Source organism: Gossypium hirsutum, chromosome D01 (genome assembly GCF_007990345.1).
Source record: "Gossypium hirsutum isolate 1008001.06 chromosome D01, Gossypium_hirsutum_v2.1, whole genome shotgun sequence".
NCBI classification, from domain to species: domain Eukaryota; kingdom Viridiplantae; phylum Streptophyta; class Magnoliopsida; order Malvales; family Malvaceae; genus Gossypium; species Gossypium hirsutum.
This window is the reverse complement of record NC_053437.1, coordinates 4,754,819-4,775,204: the sequence shown is the minus strand read 5'-3', so window position 1 is coordinate 4,775,204 and position 20,386 is coordinate 4,754,819. Positions and strand designations below refer to the sequence as shown.

At 32.1% G+C, this 20,386-nt stretch overlaps 3 protein-coding genes and 1 long non-coding RNA gene across 8 annotated transcripts; 2 read left to right on the top strand and 2 right to left on the bottom strand.

Moving 5' to 3' along the window:
* The first annotated feature begins 4,831 nt into the window (after nt 1-4,831).
* LOC107928119 (protein trichome birefringence-like 42) lies at nt 4,832-7,973 on the top strand. The gene is made up of 5 exons (XM_016859295.2): nt 4,832-5,315; nt 6,727-6,898; nt 7,009-7,184; nt 7,307-7,465; nt 7,549-7,973. The coding sequence occupies exons 1-5, from the start codon at nt 5,008-5,010 to the stop codon at nt 7,847-7,849; spliced, it is 1,116 nt and encodes a 371-aa protein (XP_016714784.1). The 5' UTR covers nt 4,832-5,007; the 3' UTR covers nt 7,850-7,973.
* A 187-nt stretch (nt 7,974-8,160) lies between these two features.
* LOC107928120 (50S ribosomal protein L13, chloroplastic) lies at nt 8,161-11,853 on the bottom strand. Its single transcript, XM_016859296.2, has 4 exons — nt 11,385-11,853; nt 10,735-10,920; nt 9,581-9,751; nt 8,161-8,576 (listed from the first exon to the last, which is right to left on the bottom strand). Exons 1-4 carry the CDS (start codon nt 11,643-11,645, stop codon nt 8,460-8,462), a joined length of 735 nt encoding a protein of 244 aa, XP_016714785.1. The 5' UTR covers nt 11,646-11,853; the 3' UTR covers nt 8,161-8,459.
* Nucleotides 11,854-15,732: 3,879 nt separating this feature from the next.
* On the top strand, nt 15,733-19,790 carry LOC107928030 (LEAF RUST 10 DISEASE-RESISTANCE LOCUS RECEPTOR-LIKE PROTEIN KINASE-like 2.2). 5 transcript variants are annotated; one of them, XM_016859183.2, is made up of 5 exons: nt 15,736-16,949; nt 17,203-17,309; nt 17,463-17,492; nt 17,749-18,024; nt 18,400-19,790. In XM_016859183.2, exons 1-5 carry the CDS (start codon nt 16,225-16,227, stop codon nt 18,807-18,809), a joined length of 1,548 nt encoding a protein of 515 aa, XP_016714672.1. In that variant the 5' UTR covers nt 15,736-16,224; the 3' UTR covers nt 18,810-19,790. The 5 variants fall into 5 exon arrangements, with proteins under 5 accessions (XP_040942771.1, XP_016714672.1, XP_040942770.1 ...); XM_041086836.1 differs by having other exon boundaries at nt 18,397-19,790; XM_016859186.2 differs by having other exon boundaries at nt 15,739-16,949; nt 17,749-18,240; nt 18,400-18,539.
* On the bottom strand, nt 19,011-20,034 carry LOC107928031 (uncharacterized). Its single transcript, XR_001692543.2, has 2 exons — nt 19,638-20,034; nt 19,011-19,323 (listed from the first exon to the last, which is right to left on the bottom strand). It is a non-coding gene; the product is annotated as an uncharacterized lncRNA (long non-coding RNA).
* Nucleotides 20,035-20,386: the final 352 nt, after the last annotated feature.

The window sequence follows — 20,386 nt, the reverse complement described above, 5'->3', positions numbered from 1 at the left end:
TGAATCAAGCCATATGGCTTAGAAAAATCCTAGCTGATTTAAACCAAAGTCAAGAAAAGGCAACAGAGATTTACTGTGACAACAAATTTGCTATTGCAATTGCAAAGAATCCTGTCTTCCACGGCAGAACGAAGCACTTCAATATCAAACTGCATGTTATAAGGGAGATGGAGCAAGCTCATGAAATCGAGCTAGTTCATTGCAATTCGGAGGAGCAAATTGCAGACATCTTTACCAAGGCACTCAACGTGTCAAGGTTTGTAAAATTAAAGATGGAGCTAGGTCTTATCAGCATGGAAACTAAGGAGGAGTGTTGAAGATAGTTCCCATGCAACCAGCTTCCCATGCAAAGGTGGCCATGCAGAGAACGTACTTCAAGCAGCAAACTAAAGCTCTCTTGTTCCATTTAGTTTCTTTAATGAATGTTTTGTATTTTTAGTTTGAATCAAACTTAGTTGGTAGCTGTATTTTGATGTAATTAGGTGATAAATGACAAGTTTAGGTAGCTTGTTTTTGGTATTCAAGTAAGTTTATCAAGTTACTAGGTAAACTAGTGGTGTTAAGTATAAGTTTAGGTAGTAACTTGTTAATTTAGAGAATGTTAACTCATATATGTAATGACTTTATGTCTTTTGTCAAGTTAATGAAGAATTTAGTTCATTTTCATCATCAAATTCTCTCTTCTTTTTTCTATTTTTCCACTTGCAATTTTTCTCTCTTCTTCGATTGTTTCTTGAGCAAGGCTCGACACTTGCTGTCCAAGCAAGATCAAACCAGCTTGCTCCTACCCTCAAACACCAACACTTTCCTTTCTCCTAGTTTCCTTCATTTTTTAATCAATTTGGTTTTAGTAATTTTAGTTTGCTAGATTCTCTCTATTGGAGGAACCAAAGTTTATACATGTTTTTGTTTAGGTAAAGTTGGGCTTGTAGATTCACATATTTTCTTTCTAAATCTCAAATAAGGATATGCTGCAAGAATCTAGTTGGGAATTACTGCTTGAGAATGATAACTTTTCTCTGATTTTATCTTTTTACTTGTCTCTGTCCTATTTTTAATCCCTGACATTTTTTGGTGGCCGAGAGTGCTTGATGCTTGATATTTTGTTTTCAATTTCTCTCTACAGAAGTGATGAAAAACACCCCAACGTGGAGATTTAAGTCATCAGCAAAGGTTTCTACTAAATCACAAGGTAGATTTCACTAGCTATACTGTTTTTGTTATGCTGGTGTATAGAGCTTTTTTATGCGGGGGTATTCTTAAAAGAAAAAGAAATATTTGAAGTGGTTTTTGAGTTTATTATCATTTTTTGTTCAACATCCATTGTATTTATGTTGTGACAGGTAAAAGCAAAAATGGCAAGAAACCTACACCTGAGACTAGCAGGGAAGAGATTCATGAAGTAGTTGTAGATATTCTAAAAAAAAGTGGACTTCAACACTGTAAGTGTTATCTTTATCTTCTGTTTAATTCTTAGACGAAATGATTAAATTTAGGATATTTAGTTTTCTTGTCTGATGCAGGCAACATTATTTGATATCCTTCGGCAACTAGGTATGTTTTACCTTCAGTCATTAAAAATATTTAAGTTACAATATTGATACTTCGACTCTTAACTAATTATAAGATTTTGATAATCTCAGGTATACACTTTGACTTGGATTTAATACACAGAAAAGCTGATGTGAAGGATATCATTACAGATATGATAAATAACATGTCTAATGAGGATGGGGAAGGGGATGAAAGTGAGGAGAATGCTGATATAGGCAGTGGTGCTGATAAAGATGATGATGGAGATGATGATGCCTAGTTCTCACTTGAGAGGAAATTATATGACTAGTAATTTATCTCTCTGTCTAGGGATTTGATTTGCAATTCTCAATAGAATTATAAAATTGTAGTCATTTAAGATGTTCAATAGGTGGGATTGTAACATATGAGGTAGTTACTCTTTTGTAGTAACTTATTGTAGTATGCTTGTAGTTGAAGTTTCTCATAGTGAACATCATGTTGTTTATTCGGCAGAAGTTTCAAAGATTTGAGTTTTAGAAGAGAGTATGTACTGTAGTCATTAGATTGGGTTTTCAAAGATGGTTATGTTAACATTTTGATCAAACATTATGAATAGTTCTCTTGTTAATATTTTTGAACTCAAAAACAATTTAAAATGTGTCCATTGTTTGGTCATTTAAATTTTTTATGATCAGTTAAGATAAGAATGTAAATGAGATGATTAAAAAAGAAGTTGAATTTGATATGATCTTTAGCGGCGCTTCTACTAAAAGCACCGCTATAGAACATGATCTTTAGCGGCGTTTTTCCACATAAACACCGCAAAATTTAACGGCATTATCTTTAGCCGTGGTTTTCTCGGCGCTTATTGAAACACCGCAAATTGTTTTAGTAGCACTTATAGGACCAAAAAAGTGCCGCTAAAATAGAGATTATTAATATTATAGATAAATTGTTGTAGGTCTTTTATTTGAAATTTTAGTTTCAAGCAGCGTGTACATCTTTGGTTTGATAAAATAAAGATTATTTAATATACATCTATTACAGATAAGTTTATGATTTATAAATATTGCAATAGTATTATTAAAAGTCTCAATCAAGTCATTTTTAAATAAATATGTAACAGAAATAAAGTTTCTTTTGAAACTTGATACATAGAAAACATTTTTTAAATAATTTTCCAAAAATTACTAAAATAAATATATACTTTTCTCATTGCTTCAGTTGTCACACTTGTCTCATTTCGAATCTGTAACAATAGGTTCTTATTTATAAGATCTTTCATCTTATCAAATCTTTGTAAAGAAACACACATGATTAGTAATTCCAGAATCAATGACCCAATGGTCTATTGTATCTTTCACTAAGCAAACTTCTATCATAAAGAGATTCATATATTTTCCCTTAGTGACTAGGTAATCGTTTCGCTCTTTGTAATTTGACTTGAAGTATCCTTTCTTACATAGAGTTTCATACATTTTCCCTTAGTGATTAGGTAATCATTTCACTCTTTGCAATTTGACTTGAAGGGTCATTCCTTACTACAGAAAAGATGAATGTTAATTCAAAATTATGTCTATTTCAAAAAAAAAAAATTATTCTTTAATTTTATTTTTTAACTCTGCTAAGCAACAAATAAAAATTATTTATTATAATAAAAATTTTTATCTTTCCTACTAAACACACTATAAGAAAATATTTTTAATATTTTTATTTTTCTATTCATATTTCTATTTTTTTTTGTTTTGTTTTGTTTTTTTAAAAAGAACTTCAAATAAGATGGGTGATAAGTATTTGGGAAAGTATTATTTTTAATATATATATTTTTAATTTTTATATTGATTTTATTATTTATGTTCAAAATTATAATATCATTTTTAAAACTTCGACCTACATCTTTCCTTAAAGTTGCAAATGGGTCAAAACTCATTTTCATTATTTTCATGACATATTTATATTGAATTAAAATTTTATAATGAACATTTACTTTAGGAATAGAACCTAGAAATTTCCAAATAGATGTCCCCATGGTCTGTCCGCCACGTGTCTAATGGGAAGAACATTAATATGTTTAGTTGCTTTTAACTTTTTGTATATTTAAAAGATTAGTGTTATACTAGGAATAATATAAATTTTAGCCCCAAACTTAAAAATTAGATTCACTTTGGTACCTATATTTCTTTTGGTCCCTAGATTTAAAAAAATAAGTTTAATGATATGACATTATGAGATTATGCCACATCATCACTTGAAAATTTAAATTTTTATATAAATTTTCGGGTGATGATGTGCTACAATTTTAGAATATCACATTCAATAGTTAAATAACTAAATTGGTGGTTGAAGAGGTCAGACCATTAGTTTTCGATTCAACCAGTTCAACCAGTTTAATCAACAGATCAAAATAATAAAATAAATAATTAAAATTTTATAAAAAATTATTAAACCATTTCAACATGTTCAACATCGATTTTCACTTCACTTTTCGATTTTTACCAATTTTAAGAAGTTTCTGAGTTAATTAATTCAATCCATTTGTTCGAACTATTATATTGACCAATTTTTGGTTTGTCTGATTTGGTGATATTCTAGTAATATTGATCATATCATCAACTCTTGACAAAATTTAGTTGCCAAGTTGAAGGACCAAAGTGAACAAAAAAATAAAAAAATCAAAATAGACCTACTAAGTTCAGGGTCCAAAAACTATATTATCCCTAGTATGGAAATATATATTAAATAAGATTTATTTTTTAGAAAAAAATAGGAATAAAAACTTTTCGCAATCAGTAACAGCTGCATGTGGAGCTGCACATGGGATTAGATTTCAACAATTAAAAAAAAACTGTTTATTAGTTAGATTTAGAAGAATAATCGAGAAAAGTTATGGGTAGTTCTAGGTATTATATAAAAAATATATTTAAATATTTAAATAAATATTTTCTATTAATATTTATATATTTTAATAATTTAATATTAATATAAATAAATTTTAATTAATTAATACCCATAAATGAAGACATATATAGGGGGGTTTATTAATGAAATAATTTATACATTTATTATAATCACCTTTAAACTTCTAATTAATTAAATTGAAAGTCAAGTTTAACCAAATAATGAATGAAATTACAGTACTTAGTAAAGGTATAAATTAATTAAAAAGAAGTAAACAAGCAATTATATGGTCAAACAGCTTGGATTCTGCAATTTTCAACCAACCAACTTGTGTCATTTGTGAATGAATGAATTAATTAACAAACAGTCCAAACTCTTGAAATTTAGATTTGATGGAAGTAACCTAAACTAATGCTGAAAAATTTATGCCCTTATCTGGCTGCCAGCCAATACTAATAAACACAAAGCGATTCTGTTACCTTATTTAAACCTTGAAATTAAAGCACCCTTTTTAAAAAAAAAAAAAAAACAAAATTATCTTATATAAATGCAGAACCTTCAGTGGCTATATTACCGTCATTTGCTTATGCTTTCATGGCTGCTTTGCTTGGTTTTCTAGGTTACTGCCATTGCCTTGCTGCTGTTTTACTTTCTTTAGCTATAGTTTTAGTTCATGGAGATATTCACAGCAGCTTTAACATGGGGTATGAAGTGAAGAGAAATGAAGTGAAAAGCTGTGATTTTTTTCAAGGAAGTTGGGTTTTTGACGATTCTTTTAACCCTCTTTATGATTCTTCGAGTTGTCCCTTCATCGGCGGTGGCTTCGATTGCCAGAAAAATGGCAGACCTGATCGGAATTACCTCAAGTATAGATGGCAGCCTAATGACTGTGCACTCCCCAGGTAAAGTTATCTTAATCCTTTCCATTTTTTTTCTCTCATTGTTTTTTTCTTATTTATAAATACAACCGGGGGCATATGCAAATTTTGATTGAATCTATTTTTTTTCTCATCATTAACGTTAAGGGACGATTATTTTTAATGCTTTCAATTTTTTTTTAATTTCATGAAATTAAGGATACCAATAAGATTATAGCAAGCATGATTTAGCTATTACTCTGTTTGGGTCAATTTTGATTTTAGTCCCTCTACTTTGTTTAGATTTATGTTTTAGTCCACTTGCTTTAATGTGGTATAGTTTGGTTGTTTGTTTTTATAATGTCATCACCATAAACTATTACTAATTAAAATATTGATATGAATTTTATCTTGAAAATATTTCATTCAAAATAGTTATCCGTTCTAACCATTTGGATTAACTAATGGTATTTAAAAAATTGGAGTGATTAAATTATATCAAATTCAGGGGTGAAGCCAGAAAATTTTTTTAGGGGGGCCAAAATTAAAATTTATATTTTTACAATAGTAAAAATGTAATTTCTCCATTTTAATATCTATATCTTTATAATTTTTAAAGGATTAAATCAAATTTTTATCATTTTAAGGGGGGGCCAAAGTACAATGTTACCTTTACTAATTTAAATTTTTATAAATTTTAAAGATGCCTAAGTTGAAAATATTTCATTTTAGAGGGGCTGGCTACACACCTAATCAAATTAAAATATAGGAATTAAAGCCCCAATTTGAATATAATGGACTGACCAAAACCACAATTTGACCCTTTTTTTCGTGGGAAAAGAGAGAAAATTTAGGAATATAATGGAGGGAGATCTTGGTTTGAACATGTGATTATTATATTAAGGATTGTACCAAACATTGACCTGTGCTACATAAATGAAAGGCAAAACAACACATAGATTGGTCTTCTGGTTTGGTTATTAAATGTTTTTTAAAGTTTGTCACTTGTGAAGAAATTAAATTATGTCTATAAAAAAATGTTGTACTAAAACAATTATTTCATTTAGGAGATGTATCTAAGGAAACGTCATATCAAGAAGAGTGGATTTAGGGTGGTCCTAAGGGGGAAGTTTATTTATTTATAGAAACATAGTATTTTATTTTTATTTAAAAAATTATGATTTGTTCTGATTATTTAGTGTATTAATACAAGAAAAAGCTTAATTATTACGTAAGTATTCAAATAATTTGTTATGACTTAGAATTAAGAAAATAAGTAAATTCTTGTTTTAAAAATAAATCATGTGATTGATTAAAAATTAATACGAGCTATTAGAGAGTATTTGTAATCATAATATATTCTTATTTATGTTATTGATGAAAAATAATTTCATTTCTAAATTTTTGACATTCACTATCTCTAATTTGAATATATTTTGCTGAAATTCGATATTAGGTTCAATGGAATTGATTTCCTGGAGAAATATACGAACAAGAAGATACTTTTTGTGGGGGATTCATTAAGTAACAATATGTGGAGATCACTCATTTGCATGCTACATTCTGCAATCCCAAACCCAAACTACACATTTGCTTCAAGAGGCCTGCTCTCTACATTTTCATTGCCGGTATTGTTTCCCAAATTCATTTTACTTGCCCAAAATATGTACCAATTGATTCTCGTCTGCTTATAGATATCAAGTTTGCAAATTTTTTTTTAATTTAAAAAACATTGCAGGACTATGGGGTATCAGTTAACTGGCTGAAAAATGGGTTCCTGGTGGATATGGCTTATGAAAAAATTGGTAAAGTTTTGAAGCTTGATTCAATCAGTACTGGGCAGTTGTGGCTTGGAGCTGATGTCTTGATCTTCAATAGCTACCATTGGTGGACTCACTCCGGACGCTTTCAATCGTACTTTCTTTTCCCTAAACCAAACACACCCAATTGCCACCTCTAATATCTTTGAATAAAAGAAATCGTAAAAGTAGAAAAAATAATAATTTGTATTTGGAGTAACATTGGTATTGTTGCAGATGGGACTACTTCCAGTATGGAAACAAGACAGTGAAGGAGATGGATCACATGGAAGCATACAAGATTGCAATGACAACATGGGCAAATTGGGTTGATACCAACATTGATCCTTCAAAGACTAGAGTCCTCTTCCAAGGAGTTGCTGCTGTTCATTTCAAGTAAACTTCTTAAACTTCTCATCCCCCTCAAGTATTAGCCATGACTTCAACTCAATTTTCATTCACTTTGCTTTGGTTTGTAGTGCCAAGGAATGGGGTGAACCAAGCGATAAAGGTTGCATTAAACAAACAGAACCATTGAAAGGGTCAACATATCCAGGGCCCCCTGTGCCTGGGGAAGCTATTCTAAAGACTGTTTTGAGTAAAATGACTAAGCCTGCCTATCTACTTGACATTACTTTGCTGACACAGTTAAGAAAAGACGGTCATCCTTCTATCTACGCCAGAGCCGGCCCCAAGCTCATCGATTGCAGCCATTGGTGTCTTGCTGGTGTGCCTGATACTTGGAATCAACTATTATATGCAGCTTTGGTTCAGAGCTAAGTTATTCTTTTCCCTATAATGTGGGAGAAAATTTATCAACTACTTAACAACCACATTGGTTGTTTCTTATGGTAAGGGAATCAAATTTTAGTTACAATAAAAACAAATCTTTCTTTTTTCTGAATATCTAAGAAAAAATAATCAGCTTCTGCAACACCTGCAACCAGTCTGGTTGCTAGCTACCAGTCAGATGAGCTAGTAATAACCTAGCTTCATCGTCACAGATGCCAAAAGGAGCCATTGCAACCAGGATTTAGTCACCAGTAAAAACTAATGAAGTTTTATCCCAATTTAGATTATAATCATTAAAATTAAAAGAAATAAATGATGAATTATTTGATTAGTGAATCAAACAAACTTGGTTCAATCCCAAGAAACTGAAACATACATCATAAATAACAATCAGAGTTTAGCATCCAACTTCAGCTCAAGAAAGGTAAGATTCATTTCAAATACCTCAACAATCAAAATATAAACAAGTGCAGCATGCTGTCATGGAGAGCCAAAGAAAGAAGCTCATACTCGGAGGACCAAAAACATGAGTAAATGGCAAGCAGGATGTGAAGCATTGCCTGCGCACTCTCAAGCCAGACCCTGCTTTATATTTTGATTATCTCTGCTTCTGAACCCTCTTGTCCCGTATTGGCAGCTCAATAGGCTTCTGGGCATCGTGTGGATGGTCTGGACCCTTGTAAACCTTTAGGTGGTTAAACAATGCTCTACCAAGCTGAGGAAGGCAAATACTAGTGTTGGGTTAGGCAATAATTGATGTTGAACATCATGCATGGTATACGAAAGAAACAGCATATTGTTTCCTGGAGTAAACTTCTGAAACAGATTGGAACCAATGGATTCATTGTAAAAGCCAATACAAGTCATTGTAATTATTGCCTTGAATTAGATTTATTCTCTTTTGTAAACCTTAACACATGAACTCTAGTAAGAATTATCATGATTGTATTCACAAACTGAGGTTGCTTAGCTGATGTCAAATTGTTTACCATATCCTATTTTCTTCATTTCAAAGGTTGGCACATGGAACTTTGCACATTACATAGACCATTAACAGAGTTCCTCAGATTTCAGGGTTAATATTCTTTCAGCACTAGTACATTTTAGACTCCTCCATCATCCATGACTGTAACGGGCCTTTTTGCTGTCTTTATTACAAATGTAAAGCTATTTGTAGAGTACCTAAATCACCAAGTTCAAGGCAGTGGGCATAGAAAGCCCACAGTAGGTTTTTTTTCTCATTCTTGATAACACCCAGTCAGTGAAAACATGATACCCGAAGGCCAGTCATATTTGGAAAATTCCTAGTAAGTTTAAACCGCATGAAAAGCGTAGCAGTAGAATGAGAGTCAGACATGCAAAGAAACCAGGCACACATGATACAAATAGATAAATTCCAAAGGGTTATGAGGATTTATTATCCCTTTAATAAGCAAGCTAAATTATTGATATAAGGGATGGAAAAAATTATATCCATATACCAATTCATATTTAAAGTTATATGTTCCAGATTCTTCGTTTTCTCTAAAGTTCTTGTGTCCTTCACCTATGTCTAACACATTCGAACATGGATATGGAGATATAGCCTTCTAAATATATGGAAAATACTTAGAAAAGGTTGAGCATAACTAGCACATACCTATATCTGATACAGAAACCAAGTCAGGATAACATAGATCTACATATTATTAGTCTTTAGTTTGAAACCAATGAACTTACCCTTCCTTTAGGAAGCATACCACGAACAGCATGCTCAATAATTCTTTCAGGAATTCTCTGCTGCAGCTGGTTGAATGTTTCCACTTTCATGCCACCTGGTCTTCCTGAATGCCTCCTGTAGAGCTTTTGTGTCCTTTTCTTTCCAGATACAGCAACTTTTTCAGCATTTACCTATTGAGTCAAAGTAGACCAAAAAATTTTAGGATTTATAAAACATAAAATAAACATATTGTAAGAAACCAGAAAGTAATACCAAAGCTCCCTCCCCTAAATTGCCAAATTACTATAAGGTGAATTATGATCCTTGAAGCAACCATATCTTTTTTCAGAATATATAGGCAACCAGATCCATACCAATAGCTACAGGTTTCTAGAAGAGAAAATTTGTTCATACAATAAAACTGCAAAATTATACCACTCAATCCAACTCTGTTACATTTTCTAGGGTCTGATAATAAGGCACACAATTTTTTAAGAAAGGAACTTCCAAAGAAACAATAAAACAAGCACTTTTTATATTAGTATCCTTGTAAAAGAAATTGCTCAGACAAGTAGTTTATCATGATGAAAAACAATGCCATCATACTATTATCCAGATATACAGAAATAAGCACTCAATCAACCGTATAGAAGCATTTTCAAATTTCATGTCTTCAAAATTTCTAGTATAAAGAATTTCCCATGATGTAAAGCATTTCATAACAGTTGAGTGATCGGTAAGACTAGAAGCAAACTCAACACAATATGAAATAACCATAGAAAAGGAAAAAGAAATGACACACAACATCATATAACTCCGAAACCTATGAGCTTACACACAGATTTGCTTGAGTTCCGTTTCAATCAACTTCTTATATGTAGACACAAAGAACATCAAAAGCCCCGATCAAGATCCATAGACTTGCACTACTAATAGCAAATGCAGTCAACCAAAAAAAGCTTTAATTTTGCACAATAGAACAGATTATAACCCAAAGAACGTGAGCAATTGTAACATGTAAATTTCAGAGCAGCCAACAGTTTCTCCATAGTCCAACCTCTTTTCAAGTTTCAACACCAAACTAGCAACAAACAACATAAATGAGTTCTTATAAAGAAAACAGCTCCTAAATTTAGTCTTAACAAGACACCTAATGACCACAAAAACCACATACCACTATCACAAAGGCTCCCATATCCACACTAGGAGTATAAGTGGCCAAATTCTTTCCACGAATATGCACGGCAATTGTTGATGCCAGTCTTCCCAGAATTTTATCCGTAGCATCAACAACATACCATGTTTTTTCTGTATTTATGTGATCTTTAGCTTTGGGATACCATGTGTTGTTCCAAATGTCCTGCAAACAGAAAGAACATGACCCGAAATAAGAAATCAGTCATACTGAAAAGCAGAAACTAATCAAAACACTGCGAGAAGCAGATAGCATATGATAAACGATTCTGAACGTGAACGTAAACCTGCAATAATAATTGTGGAAAAAAAATGGAAAGTAATGTACACCATTAGAACAGAAATTCCCAATATATATTATCTGAAACTAATAATTTTCACTTAACAGAAATTAGAAACACCCAATTTTACAATCCCGAGATGAATCTAATGGCTAAAGTTTCCAAGCAGAAGCAGAAACCTCTACCAAGTCTTGTTCAAGGTTCAAACCAACAAAAATCCAAAATTTTCAGATAAAATTAATAACGTAAACAAACAAAATTAAATTAACCTACCTTCCATTCAAAACCAGAAAAAGCTTTAACGAAGGAAGAAGAAAATAAAAAGGAGAGAAAAAGAGAGAGTCTTTACAGGGCCATCAGCCTCGGATTCTTCGAACATCCAACGTTGGTTTTCAGGGACAAGAGAGAGGTCCTGGCAACAAACCCGGAAATCTCGTTTAGAGAAAGACAGTGTTGTTGGCAGAACAGAGCCAGGTTTGGACAATGCTGCTACAGGGAAGAACCCAAGAAATGAGCTTTGGTTACTGGGAATAGTCTTTTTCAAAGAACCAAACGAAGTTCTCTCTGAAGAAGAGAAAATGGTTGAGGTTGAAGCACAAAGGATAGCCATTTTCTTTGGTTTCACCTACTGCTTCACCGTTGCTGCTTCTATGAACTACTTAAGACATCGGATAAGATGGGCTTCTTCCGTTTTACATTCACTTTTTCCCAGCACAGTGACACTACACTTTACAGTTGACAGTAATTCAGTTCCCCTCGCTACCTAGCTTAGACCAGAGTTGGATTGGCTTGGGCCTACAGTTTTGAAAGATAAACCCAAAATCTTCCCGTTAGAGACTGTATTAATGGATCGGGTTGAGATTAGGTTAAATTTAAATATAATATTAATATGTTTTATGTTTATTTTTAAATATATATTATTTTAAATATAATATTTTATGTATTATAAATTAAAAAATATAAAAAAACATAGTATAATATATATTACAAAATTAGAAAAAAGAATGATTTGAGTCTAATCTGAGTTTTTAATCTTCAATACTAAGTTTAACTCATATTTTAAATGGATTTATTTTTTAAAATTTAATATTTTAAACCCTCATAAATTTCAAGCAAATTTTCAAATTTAGACAAATAACTGAATTTATAAATAGATCTATGCAAAATAAGAAGATATAAATCCAGTTTAGAAACTTAATATTTTTTTATTTTTTTATCATTTTTAAAAGGAGATGATATTTATTAAAATTGAGTGACCCGAATCATGATGTTTCGATTTTACTACACTCATTCTATTAGAATATTGTTTTATAAGCCTATAAATAGACATGGTCTACTTTTCTTGTAATCATTCGAATTCCACATAATAGTCTACTTCTCTTGTAATCATTCGAATTTCACATAGTGAATTATCTTCTCTTCTACCTGTGGTTTTTTTCCCGAAAAGATTTCCACGTAAAAATATGAGTATTTTTTTTTCTTTCCTTTTTTCTTTGTGATATATTGTCATTATCGACATTCTATTTTTCACGATATTTTTTCAATACAAATATTTGACATGAGGAAGGAGAAATGATAAGTTTGAATCCTTATTATCAAGGTGTTTGGTAGAGACTCCAAACAAATGATGACATACTTAAAGTCTTTATTTGTTCAAAAAAAAATTAATGAATATGAATTAACAACTCAACTCAAGCATTTGATGAAATGGATTAATCCATAATTTCTTTTTAAAAAATATTTGAGTACATTATGAAGTAAGAAATAAATAAATGCCAAATGCAATAACAATTGAGATAATATGTTAGTAATTGCATAGTTTATAATGGTTTGTAGTGCATGTTTAGGAAGGGGATTAATTTTTATTATAGGATTCACATACATCATTATAACTATACATTTATCTATGTTAATCTTGAATTTTTTTTAATTGAATTTATGTTCCATTAACGAAATTTAAAAAAAAAGGTTAAAATAATATTTCATTCTAATGAGAATAGAACATAAAAATAGTTTAATAAGTTCTAAATACTTTTTAACAAAATAAACTTACAAAAAGCTATTCACAATAAAAATGTACTATCCCCTTCTTTTTTCTTCTCTACAACAAAATTTATTTTAAGGAAAACTACAAAGATAGTCACTTTTGTTTACCTCATATTACATTTTAGTCACTTACGTTATCGTTTTGTTACGAAATGGTCACTCTACCATTAAAATCCGTTACCTTCCTAACGGCAGTCCTACGTGGCAGCCCAAATGAGTTTTAAATGCCAACTTGGATGTCCAGTTGCTAAGATAAAAATAGGTTTTTAATTAAATAAATTTAATTTGAACTATCACGTAGGACATTTAAGTTGATATTTAAAATCCATTTAGACTACCATGTATGACTACTGTTAGAGAGGAAACGAAGCTTAATGGTAGAGTGACCACTTCGTATCAAAACGATAACGTAAGTAACTAAAACGTAAAATTTCAAACATAAATAACTAAAATATAATCTGAAGTAAATAAAAGTGATTATTTTTGTAGTTTACCCTTGGTTTTATTAATTTTCTCTTAATAGCGGCATTTTGTTGAAACTAAAGTACATTGTGTTATATATATATATTGTATCATGTATTTTATCAACAATTAATAAATACATTTTTATTACTTTATCAATAACCATTACTTTTTTGAAAATATATTAATTAAAAATTCTTTTATATTAAAATTTTATTTTATATTATTTTTATTTTTTACCCACATAATAAGTATTGTATAAGGTTAATATTTATTTATTTGGGCATTTAAAATTTTAAAATTAATGATGGAAAATATATATAACTTGATACAAGATTTCAAAAAGGTGAAAAGAGTGATGGGAGTTTGGAGTGGTTCACTTGAGTAGGGTGGAGAGCTATTACTGATTAAGATGAGGAGGAGAAATAATGAATAACTCCCATGGTGAAAGAATGAGCTCAAAGATGTGTACAGTGGTCGGACAGTGAAACAGAAGAAGAATCTCCATTGCCTCAATCTATGAAGTGATAAAGGTCTTTAGTGGGACTCATGATATCAAGATATATAACTATTGTCTCCTCTCCCAATTAAAATGGAGGTTATAAAATGACTTTGTCTTAGAATGAAAAGTAGTGGTAAGGTTTTCGTGTCATAAGTACTTAGAATGAACACCAGCATCGTAGGCATTGAAATCATTCATAAGTACTTAGAATTATACCAACACTGAAGGTAAATCAATCCTTTGAAATTAAGCTTGCCTCAAATGGGAAGCAACTGTTCAATATTATATTGAGTATGTTAGGATTGATTATCATAAATAAATAATTAAAAAAGGGTAATATGGATATCACCTTTAAGAAAGTGTGAGAGTTGGACTATGAAGAGCCATATTATTGTGGAATGAATCTTTAATGGAAGGGTGAGAGAGTTGTACCTTTAAGAGTCGCACCCTTAATGGAATGAAACTTAAGAAGATGTGAAAGTTGTATCTTTAGAAGTCATGCCCGCCCTTAAATGGAATGAATCCTTAGAAAGGTGTGGGAGTTGCACATTTTGGAGTCGTACCCTTAGTGAAAGGGTGAGAGAGTTGTACTTTTAGGAGTTGTACCCTTATTAGAATGAACCCTTAATGGATTGGACCTTTAGTGGAAGGGTGAGGGAATTGTATCTTTTGGAGCCATACCCTTAGTGAAAGGGTGTGATAGTTGTAAAGTTGAACAATAAGTAACGAAGTATCGTCTGATAGTAGGTGCCACCATCGATGGTTAAACGTTCAAAATTATGCAATAACAAAAAGTGCCACCATCAATGGTTGAACTATCTAGATTTACACAATAATGAAATGTGTGAATGAGAGATGCCACTATTGATGGTAGAACTTGTAACACCCTCCTCCCCCCCCCAAAAAAGGTGTTCCTTACGAAATTGTTCCAATAATTTTATACATATATCTGATGAGAGAAATTCATTTTTAATAGATTTACTATTGGGAGACTATTAAAATGCATTTTGAGACATTTTTAAAGTTTCGAGTCCAATTGGATAAAAAATACAAGTTGAGGGACAAAATGATAATTTTGCTCTTGAGGGCATTTTGATCAATTGAGACTTAAATATGATTAAATATTAATTTTTGTGATAATGTCTAATGATTTGATTTTTAATTTTTTTTAATGAATAGATTTAGCCTTTAAAGTTAATTTTAATGGCATGTTCCTTTCATTTTTAGTCATAATAAATTATTAAGGGAAAAAAGAGAGGAAAAGAACCCCCCAAAATTACAAATTACCGATTAGAAGTGAGCGTTCGATCAAATTAAAAAGAAAAATTTTGAGTTCATTGAGTTTTTGAATCCTATTTCATCATCCTAACTCGATTTAGAATTTTTTTCGAATTGAATTAAGTGAAATGAAATTCAAATCGAATAAAATATACTTATTCGAGTTAAATTAAAAAAAATTGAATTTGATGTTGTATATTTTTATGTAATTTTTTAAAAATTTTTAAATATGATCATACAACAAAAAATTAAAGTAAACAAGTGAACAAATAAAAGTAACACAACATCTGTCCAAGTAAGCAACAATAACACCAAGGCAAAATTATAATAAAAATCTAAAATATTTATGACTTTATCAATATTTCTATCAAGTTACCAATATTTATATAGCCTTATCAAATATCTAACATTTTATTAAAATTCTTAAAATTAAACTCTTTAAAAAAAAATTTTAACGGCAACCTACAAGCTTTTCCTAAGCCATTTATGTAGGAGAGTGTAGTAGAAGTGACACCCAATTGTTCAGATGAAGTACAAAGCCTTGTTGATCTTTGTGCGAAGTGTGAAGTCGAACATGGGTTTTCCTTTTTCCGGTTTGATTGGACCTACAACTATATGAAGAAAACATATTCAAAGACTTGAGACTTTTGGGGGTAATAAAATCGACACCATTATTGGCTACACTTGACTTTTCATCCGCGAATTAAATACACTTTTCTTTTCCTTTGTGAATTTGGTGTGGAAAAGTCAGCCACAACCCACGAGCAATTAGTTATTACTCCTTTTTCTTCTTTAATTTTGAGTGAGAAAGACATGGTTTTGGAGAGTGAAAAATTGCAGAAACTGTTGAGACTGGTTAGCCTGTATTAAATTCTCCCGTCTCTCCCACTCAAACTTTAGGATGGCAACACCAAAACTTCCATTACTTTGCCTGTTAGCCCTTGCTTTATTTTCCTTTCCTCATGCTTCTACCGCTAGAAGCATAAACACGCCTTGTGGATTTACTCTGTGTGGAAACCTTAGCATCCGTTACCCTTTTCGATTAACAACCGAGCCTCAAAGCTGTGGTCTTAAGAGATTTGAGCTGCTGTGCGACAATAACCGTGCCATCTTCCCTATGGATCGAGGGAACTTTTATGTCCAACACATCTTTAATGATAACCAAACTATTCATATTGTTGATGTGAATGTGGACAAAGATGACTGCTCTATTCCTCTTAGTTCCCTTCCTTTCGGCTCCCCTACAAGTAGAAAATTCCCTCAAATAGGAGCAACATCTTATACATATCTTGATACTGAGTTTGAATTCGATACATTTACATATGAAGAGATGTTTGTCATGAACTGCAGTACGAAGATGAATAAGTCATGGAGTGGGGCTAACTACATCAATGCTTGTCGTTGCTCTTCTTGTCCCCCAACAAATAAGAATTACTTTTATTTTTTGGATGGAGGAACTGCAGCCTCTGCTTTCCATCCCTCTTGCACTGTTGAAGCCCTGGTTCCCATCAGTCTTCAAAACATAAATGGCCTCTCTACTTTTGATATTTACAGAAGGCTGAGGATGGGCACCCAAATTACATGGAGTCTTCAATCTAAACCGCGTTGGGGCTCAGCTGTTAACGTGTAAGTATTCTTTTTTTAGTATTCACATAGCCTCCTTTCGTTTTTCTTTTAATAAATATATATTTTTTATATTATGCTTAAATTAAATCCCATATTTAAACTTGCATCTTCTGAATGATTGCAACAATAATATATAAATCAAATAAAAATTTGGTCTACAACAACATAATTGCTAATATGTCCTATTAATTCATTGTCTTATGGAGCACTGATTAACCAACAAAATTTTAACGTGTTTTGTTCAATATTCCAGACTACAATCGTTGTTCTGGGTGTTAGTTGGTCTGCTTTTACTATATGCAGAAAGCATGATGGCTCTTGTACATGTCCTCCCATCTGCTACTTCTCCACCTAGCAAAGGTACTTTGAATCAATATACAATCTTTGTGTAGTTTTATATAAAAAAAATTTATTTACTTATATATTTTTTAACTAATGAATTTCTCTTTTGCTTTCCTAGTTCCTACCATCCATTCAACTAATCATTCCTTTTTTTTATTTGCCTTTTAACAGAAATACAGATTTTTTTGGTTACAATAACAGGTATTTATAACTGGGTACACTTTTTATACTATGGTCAAAATAAAAACTATGCTTTGGAGTTTGTTTTGGAAAAATAGAGCATTTGCACATTGCTTAAATTAGGCTTCATCTACTGTTTCTTATTTCAATAGAAAATGAAAAGTTTAAAAGTAAAAAGTAAATTAAAGATTCAAGAAATTACGAAGAATTAATAAATAATATATACATATTTCAGAATTGTGGTTTGATTCTTTTACTTATTTTTCTTTGAAAACAGGGATTATATTAGTTCGGACACTTTTGGGGATATCTTGTTTGACTGTTCTTATTATACGTAAATTAAGAAGAAGACATTTGTCGGTGGATGATGCGATTGAAAACTTTCTTCAAAGTCAAAAGAATTTTATGCCGATAAGGTATTCGTATGCTGAAATAAAAAAAATAACAGGAGGTTTCAAGAATAAATTAGGCCAGGGAGGTTTCGGCACTATGTTTAAAGGCAAACTTCAAAGTGGCAAACTCGTTGCAGTAAAATTGCTAAAGGAATCAAAAGGTAATGGCCAAGATTTTATCAATGAAGTTGCAACTATTGGAAGGATTCATCATGTGAATGTAGTGCAACTTATTGGATTTTGCGTGGAGAGGAAAAAACAAGCTCTTGTTTATGATTTCATGATAAATGGGTCTTTAGACAAATTTATATTTTCATCAGGAAGTAGCAGCTTGAGTTGGGAAAAGATGTTTGAGATAGTAGTTGGCGTGGGTTGAGGTATTGAATATTTACATAATGGTTGTGCCATGAAGATTTTACATTTTGATATCAAGCCACATAACATTCTTTTAGATGACAATTTTAATCCAAAAGTTTCATATTTTGGTCTAGCAAAATTATATCCAGTGGATAACAGTATTATTTTTCTCACAGCAGCACGTGGTACATTTGGATATATGGCTCCTGAATTATTTTATAAAAGTATTGGAGGTATCTCGTATAAAGCTGATGTTTATAGTTTTGGAATGATGCTAATGGAAATTGTGGGAAAGAGAAAAAATTTAAACGCTTCTGCCGAGCATTCAAGTCAAGTTTATTTTCCTACATGGATTTATGATAGACTTCAACTAGGGGAGAACATAGAGCTTGAAGATATGACAGAAAGTGAAAACAGCATCATGAGAAAAATGATAATGGTTGCTTTTTGGTGCATACAAACGAAGCCTATACATCGTCCTTCAATGACCAAAGTATTGAAGATGCTTGAAAGTGAAGACGAGCTCCTTGAGATACCTCCGAAGTCTTTGATATTTTCTGTGGACATGTCATGTAATAATAGTGAATAAGAATTAAACAGACACAAGACTGTGCGTAATGCAAGTTGTGTAATATTTCAAAGGATAATTTGCTTTCGTTTGCTGCCCTGGAATGGCTATGAAGATAAATAGACAAGAATCTCCTAAAATTAATATGTGAGATGTAGACCAATATTTATTTATGTGTAAACGTCTGCTATTTTATACATTAGTAGGAATTCTTCTTCAATCTCATCTAAACTCAAAATTTTATTTATAAAATAATTACATAGATAAAATATTTATTGTAGTGGCCCATTTTTGCCCGGGCCCAGGCAAACAGAAACAAGCCCAAACCTAACCCTAAAAATCCTAGCCCAACAAGCCCAACAAAATCAGAAAAAGTTTCAGCAAGAAACCCTAGGGCGCCGCATGCTGCTGCCCCAGCCGCAGCACCGCACGTGGTCTCCTCGCGTGCCCTTCGCGCCGCCGCACGCCACTATCACGCCTCTGACACTGCCGTCGCTGCTCGCCTATCGTTGGCCCTCCACGCGCGTCAGACCTTCTGCAAGAAAAGACAACAAGAGAAAAACAAAAGAAAGCAGCAAACAGAAAAGAAAAAAAACAGAAAGAAAAAGACAAAAGAAATCACAGCGATTATTAGCTTTTAGTTCGGCTATAAAAGCCTAGACTCAATCTCTGTAATGTTCTTCTGGGCATTTTTTTGTACGAATTTCAGAAATAGAAACAAAGGTTGTTGTCTTCTCCGATTCTTTTTTCGAATTATTTACTTATTTTATTTATCAAATTTCTTTTTAAAAAATCTGATTTTAAAACTAGTAATAAAAGAAACGATAAGAAAGGAAAAGAGAAACGTACCCGATTCGCCCCGTGGCTCCGTCGACGGAAGTCCCTTCGCCGTCGTCGGAATCGGGCTTAAAAGGGGAAGGGTTTTTTTTTTTATTTTTCTTTGCTTTTTTGGATTTTTCATCTCAAGAAACGGACTAAGGGAGGAGAAATGGCCAAAATGGCCTTTCTCCGATGGAATCCGGCAACCTCATTCGGCGGTCAACGGCGCCGGCGCTCGGTGGCTGCGGTGGAGCCATGGTGGCGCCCTCTGACCGGATGGGGGGAAGCATTTGAGAGAGTTCTCTCTGTTTTTTGAAGGAAAGGGCTTGAAAATGAGATTTAAAAAAAAAAAATTGGTATGTAAAGAAGCGGACAACGGCGCCGTTTTGCAACCGGAGGTCAGGTGCCAAAACGACGTCGTTTTGGCCCTGACCCTCGCATGCGACCCGACCCAGTAGCAGACCCACTTTTTTTTCTTGGAGGGGCTAATTTCATGTTCAGCCCCTCAAATTTTGCACCTTAATGCAGTCTGGTCCCTACTGTTTATTTTTATTTTGGCCCCAGAAATTTTACATTTGTTTCATTTTGGCCCGCGTTGAAAAGCTGCACTGCGGGGCCGGGAAAATTTCTCATTTAGTCTCTCATGCCTTAAGCGCGTCTTATTTCAGTCCCCTTTCGACCTGTTTATGATTTTGCAATTAAAGCCTCGAATTTTAATTCCATTTCAACCTCATCCTCGGTTTATTTAATTTATTTATTTATAGAAAATGTTCTTTTAT

Excerpts from the sequence above, each read along its gene's own strand:
- LOC107928119 (XM_016859295.2), top strand. The coding sequence starts at position 5,008 with ATGGCTGCTTTGCTTGGTTTTCTAGGTTACTGCCATTGCCTTGCTGCT. Across the intron at positions 6,899-7,008 it reads TCTCTACATTTTCATTGCCG|GACTATGGGGTATCAGTTAA; the intron begins GTATTGTTTCCC and ends AAAACATTGCAG. Across the intron at positions 7,466-7,548 it reads GTTGCTGCTGTTCATTTCAA|TGCCAAGGAATGGGGTGAAC; the intron begins GTAAACTTCTTA and ends TTTGGTTTGTAG.
- LOC107928120 (XM_016859296.2), bottom strand. The coding sequence starts at position 11,645 with ATGGCTATCCTTTGTGCTTCAACCTCAACCATTTTCTCTTCTTCAGAG. Across the intron at positions 10,921-11,384 it reads AATCCGAGGCTGATGGCCCT|GACATTTGGAACAACACATG; the intron begins GTAAAGACTCTC and ends TTCTGTTTGCAG. Across the intron at positions 9,752-10,734 it reads TGGGAGCCTTTGTGATAGTG|GTAAATGCTGAAAAAGTTGC; the intron begins GTATGTGGTTTT and ends TTGACTCAATAG.
- LOC107928030 (XM_041086836.1), top strand. The coding sequence starts at position 16,225 with ATGGCAACACCAAAACTTCCATTACTTTGCCTGTTAGCCCTTGCTTTA. Across the intron at positions 17,310-17,462 it reads TACTTCTCCACCTAGCAAAG|AAATACAGATTTTTTTGGTT; the intron begins GTACTTTGAATC and ends GCCTTTTAACAG. Across the intron at positions 18,025-18,396 it reads ATTGCTAAAGGAATCAAAAG|CAGCACGTGGTACATTTGGA; the intron begins GTAATGGCCAAG and ends TTTTTCTCACAG.